Source organism: Solanum tuberosum, unplaced genomic scaffold (genome assembly GCF_000226075.1).
Source record: "Solanum tuberosum cultivar DM 1-3 516 R44 unplaced genomic scaffold, SolTub_3.0 scf00068, whole genome shotgun sequence".
Taxonomy (NCBI): domain Eukaryota; kingdom Viridiplantae; phylum Streptophyta; class Magnoliopsida; order Solanales; family Solanaceae; genus Solanum; species Solanum tuberosum.
The window spans coordinates 1901183-1906975 of NW_006238994.1; the positions used below are offsets into that span (position 1 = coordinate 1901183).

Below are 5793 nucleotides of genomic sequence, written 5' to 3' on the forward strand. Positions count from 1 at the left end.
TAATCAAACAACTAGCCTTAAGAGAGGAAATGGGAGTTGGGATACCATCAAAACATCTTTTGTTCCTCTCTATCCATAAGCACCACAAAATACAAGCAGGAACCAAAGGCCAGATCTTTTTTATGGACTTCCCAACTTTTCAGGAACTCCAACACACAAAAGCCTCTCTCAAAGAGCCTGGCATGGCTCAAGTCAGACCAAAGGGAGAAAAGAACATGTTCAAAAGGTCTGTGGCAACAGTGCAATGAAGAAACAGGTGATTGGAAAACAGTTAACTGCAGATAAGCAATCAATGGTCAAACGAGGTCTAGTGTGGCTAGGGTCAGGTTGAGGTTGATTTATTATCAGCTTCGCCGGATCAACATTAGAGAGGAAGCTGCATGTAATCTTAAGGAAGTGTGGCAAAAAGTTGTATATAATCGATTTCCTTCATATTGCAAGAGTTGTAAACATCAAGGACACTGATAATGTTTGCAGATTGTCAGATTTAATATTAAAAATAAGGATGAGGTAGATGCTTATGGAGAAGTGCACACCAAGTTTCAAGTGGATTTGATGGATATTTTAAATGAGAAGAGGGGCAAGAAGAATATGTAAGTAATAGGTGCTACGTAAATAGTAAATTCTGGTAGCATCAACAAGGGGATGGGGTACATTAGCTTTGATCCAGAAGTTTCATCCAATGCTGATCGAGCACTAGCTACAGTTCCTGAATCTGGTGGAGCTAGTAAGAACGGGCAAGAACATGATAATGTAGCAATTGCTACCACTGGTTAGATTAAAGAGGGGCAGTTGCAAGCCCCAACTTCAACATGTATGATTGTTGAAGCTACAGATGGAATTGGTGATATGCAGCAGATTGAAAAAGCTATGTGATAGCATCCATGTCAGCCTACTTGCACTAAAGTTGACGGACAATGAGAAATCAAGAAGATGTTTATCGTGAAAGAAAAGCCCAAAATTGACCCAAGAATCATAACAAGAAGTAGACTAAGTGCTACATATATTTCATGGTCCAAGTACGAGTCCAAGAGCCGAAAGATTGGGCCACATGAAGGCCAAGAAGAGGGCCCACATGGAGCCCAATAGAAGCATAGAAGTTACCTATTTTAAAAGCTTCCTAGTTTAAAAGTTTCCTTGTATAAAGTTTCCTAATTTAAAAGTTTCTTAGTTTAAAAGTTCCCTAATTTAAAGTTTCCTAGTAATTATTTCCATAAAAGTAGTATTTGAATCTCCTTCTATTTGGAATAGGTTTTCCATTTATATATATATATATATATATATATATATGGAGTAATTCTTAATTTAATATCTAAGGTTATTAGTCTTATACTTATTGTTGTCTCTAATTTCTTCGAAATAGGGGTCTAAACCACTTTTGATCTAACTTCTTGAATTGACTCTATTAGTATCATAATTAGTTTTAATCCACTAATTTTGCATACTAAGAACAATTAGATTTCTTAGCACTTTTCTTGAAATTTAGGGATTTTAATCTCGAATTTCACATATCTTTCAATGTATGCCTGTTAATCTTTATAGTTTTGCTTTGCATTATTTTCTTGTTTATTTTGATAACCTGATTCTTATCAGTTATCACTATGGGTGAGAGCTCTAACTGTACTAACAAAGCTGGTAATGAGGAATTCATGATGGTTCACAATTCAGGTAAGGGCAACAGTCAGGTTTCTAGACCTAAAGCTCTTGCTATGCCTATCACTCTTCCTTATCAAAATGGGTTTGAAATTTTGGCAAAGGCTTGAGACAGGGCTTGCGACAAAAGGAGAAGGATAGTACTGTTTCAGTTTTGGCGTCAGGCAAGGGACAGAAAAACAGAGGGGCTTCCTTGGTCTACACGAAGATTCAAGCAACACAGAGACAGTGGCTTTCATTTAAAGATTGAAATCTGGTCTAACTCAACCTCAAAAGCTAGCTAATGAAGGTAGGATTGCCCAAGTCCATATAAGCATTCCATCAGTCCATTCCCCAACCAATATGGGAGTTTACTCACTCTAACCCCCCGTTCACACCCAAGCCCCAACTGGAGCATGCACCGGGAGCCCAAATGGGCATAGACCTGCATCTAATACTATGTAATAGAATGGAAGATCTTATTATATTCCAATATGTGAGCAATGCATAAATACAATACTTTTGGGGCTAACTAAGGAAAGAAATTCAGAGGGGTTCCTATGAATATGCTTTCCTACTAAATGTAGCTATGTACATTATTAATATTAAGATCTAAACATTTTGTAACAGAAACTAAAGGAGCAATAGTCTCTTTCTTCTATGCAAGGAAAAACAATAATTTTGGCTGATTTATAAGCATCATAACTGTACAAGGAGTTACAAGATCTGTCATTATTATTCCAGAAATCACATTTAATGCTGGATGGAGGGACATTGCATTCAAGATTGCTTAAGTTCATTAAAGAGGATACATGGACATTTACTACAATTATGTCATAGTTAAGATGTTAAGGTGTACAATCATATGACAGTGTCAACAACTTAAATAAGATCCATTAAATTCAAAAGGAAAACACTTCAAATTGCTTTAAACGGACAATCTATCTTTTTAGTTCATTCATTTGTAAAACACTAAAATGAAGTTTGAGTTTAATAACTCAACTATCTTCTTGACTTAAATATTTTTGCATTACTTAAGCGTCCTCATTTGTAATATCATCATAGAGTATATTATAAACTTTGAGATGATAACAGAGTACCTACTTCTCTTTAACTTTTATTTTCTTTATGCTTGTTTATTAGTAGAGGTTCATAATCCCACTTGGATTGGTTAGGTAAAGTCTAGCCCCCTTGCTTGTACTTATGCCTGTTAGAATTTTCTTATTATTATTAATAGAGATAAATATTGAAAATACCACTAAATTTTTATTATTATTATTAATAGAGTAATAACTCACGTCAAGTTTAGAGGTGTTTTCAATACTTATCTCTTATTAATAATATAAAAGGTCGCTAGACACCCTGACTAGTGGTATAAATTCACAAAAAAAAAAAAAGGATTCAGGAAAAATAAGAGAAAACAAGAAGACAAATCATTAGTGTACTCATATGAAATTTTCTAGAGAAATTATGCTGCAACAGTAGATCAAGAATTATTTTAACCGCGAAGAGAAACTTGAACTTAACGGAACTCAAAGCCTCAAAAGAAGACGTTTTTGAAACTGGTAGTTACCAGGATGAAGTAGTGAAGGCTTATAGGTAGTGACAGATATGTGCACTTGAGATTTTAGGCATAAGTCACTGATCGGAAATCCTGCCACCTGATGATGTTTGTTTCGAGGGAGCCACAAAAATATTGAAGTGTTCTTTAGTAAATAAACCATGAGAACATCCCCAATCTGCAGGTCGACAAAGCTCATTTTAGTAAAGTTTACTTGCCTACAATCACATAAGAAAACAAAAGAGTACACCAGAAAAGCTAATATTATCTCACACACCCTTGTTAGGAGAAGGCTCCACGATGGTGATGTTAGAGCCTCTACTATGTCACTACACCGGCTCATCTATCAGATACGGAAAAAACAAGTTATATAACAATAATCAAGCAAATTAAAAGATAGGAAAAAGAGAACAGTTGAAACCAAAAGTGTTGCTACGTTGAAAGGGGAAAAGGCATATATAAAGATGCAGACAAACGAAATCAGCTTGACAAATGCATTGCTGTTACCTTATCATAACCAAAACTTATAACGTTGGAACTGCTGCATTGCTCACTTATTGTCATTTCAATTGTCTTTCTAACAAGCTGAAATGGCAGTGTGTAAGAGATTTTCAGTCTGAGTTCAAACAAAGGACTGATATCTTTATAATAATTCAAGTTAAAAGTGTACTATAGAGGGGCATCTGTTGCAGTAACAGTTATCGAGAATTCCTATCAGAGCAGCAGTATTGAACTATAACAAGGTTGAGAGCATCTTGAATTTCAAGCATATTGCAATCATGTTACTAATATTTTAAGCATCATATAATTAGAGAGTTGTCATCAATGTTATTTATGAATAACTAATCATCTTCAAATGAATATCACATTAGATGAACAGTTCCACGTCCTTACGTTGAGATGAGCTAGTCCAAGCATTAATCAAACGATAGCACATAAATCAAACAGATAACACGTTCAAAACACAATATGAATTCCCAACAAAGAATATTAGGCACCCTTGCACCATACTCATTCCCATGTTAATTCCTGCATATATAGGAACTATATTTTGAAGATATGACCATCACTATAAATTTAGAAATTAAAAATATTTATAGCTTTCATTTTAGAGCAACTTTAAGGGTGTATATACACATTATGACATAATGATGCTTACATACTGAACGAGTATAGCCCCAGGCATGTACTGATTATAAGTCAAATGCAAGAAAGTTTTGAAAGAAAAAGAAACGAGTTTACTACACAACTGTTTACCAACATGGAAATTTTTATAACTCTAGTGACTCCTCTTTTACATCAATATGGGATATAGCATGTTCTTCTAGAAAAGCAGCACATTTCAGGGTTTGAGGCCTTATATACATCTTCTTTTTTATGACCGTGATGTACGGCGAGTTTTTGTCACCTCGACTAATTCAACAGAATACTTGTCACTTCCCACCAGCATTAGGTACCATGTAACTCTGTCTACCAAGGCTTGGACAGATGGGAAGAATCACCTAGTGTTTTTGTCTTTACTGGAATTTGAACCAGAGACTTCATGACTCTCAACCACTTTATTAACCACTAGGCCACACCCTTGGGTGGCCTTATATCCATCTCTTAGGATGATCACGCGTATAAACTTGTTATGAACTAGAAACTTAAACATAATTAATCATTGTTAGTTGTGTTTCACGAACTTGGACAAACAGTGTAACATTTGAGATGTCTCTAAAGCTTCCTCCTTAGATACCTTCTAATTTAACAACCAGGTGTGTCTAAACTTGTCACAGTAGAAAAAATGCTACTTAATTCTACACTCAAAGCATTTCCTGGAAATGCTACTCAATTCTAGGCAGTACTTTGCAAGCTTATGTAGTTACTTAGTCCTGAGACTACAATCAACAAAGATAACATTTCAGCCATGAGCTACCATTTTACTAAACTAAAACGAACGTCTAATTACCCTTTTAAGTCATGACTCTAACTAGTGTGGGGTATACTGAAGGAGTCAATAATCACACTCTGGAGGCACAACATCTCCATCAATATCATCCACATTCTAGGCAGCACAAGTGCATCCCAATGTAGATCCAAGCTCACACTAACACCCATGGTAAGGTGTATTTTGTTGTTGTAAGCACAGCCAGCCAAATGGATCAATTGGCTGTCAAACTTTGAATTATGGCCTACATATATACATCAGGTGAATGACAATATATCAGGCTGTCAAATGAATTCTAATAGGTATAGGCCAAGTGTATGATGGTACTTATCAAGAAGAAAACCCCAAGAAACATGAAAGGTCACTATTTACGGAAAGTATTTTCATAAAGAGAAAAAGAAGAAAAAAGACTAGTTACATGAATGAAAAAACAAAAAAGGGAAAAGAAATAGTTGTTAGCAAATGCAGAAATAACAAAGCTTATGTTAGTTAGAAGATTCCAAGAGTTAGTTACTAGCTGATGACATGGCAATAGTTAGTTACAAAGTTTGTTAGAGATATTTTGTATTCATTCATAGTAAGAGTAGTATATATAAGCATGTATGTACAGATTCACTGAATCAAGACATTAATACAATCTTCTTCCTTCTTCTTCTCTCAAATGCTCTGT

General features: G+C 35.1%; 1 protein-coding gene across 1 annotated transcript in view; it reads right to left on the minus strand.

Moving 5' to 3' along the window:
- The window catches only part of LOC102593334 (telomerase reverse transcriptase), a gene marked incomplete at its 5' end in the record, with an annotated part of 21689 nt that overhangs the window by 9280 nt on the left and 6616 nt on the right, over positions 1-5793 (minus strand). Inside the window, 3 exons of the mRNA XM_015307842.1 lie at positions 3206-3371; positions 3471-3536; positions 3701-3778. Of these exons, the coding sequence (XP_015163328.1) occupies positions 3206-3371; positions 3471-3536; positions 3701-3778 (310 nt within the window). The remainder of the gene's footprint in view (positions 1-3205; positions 3372-3470; positions 3537-3700; positions 3779-5793) is intronic.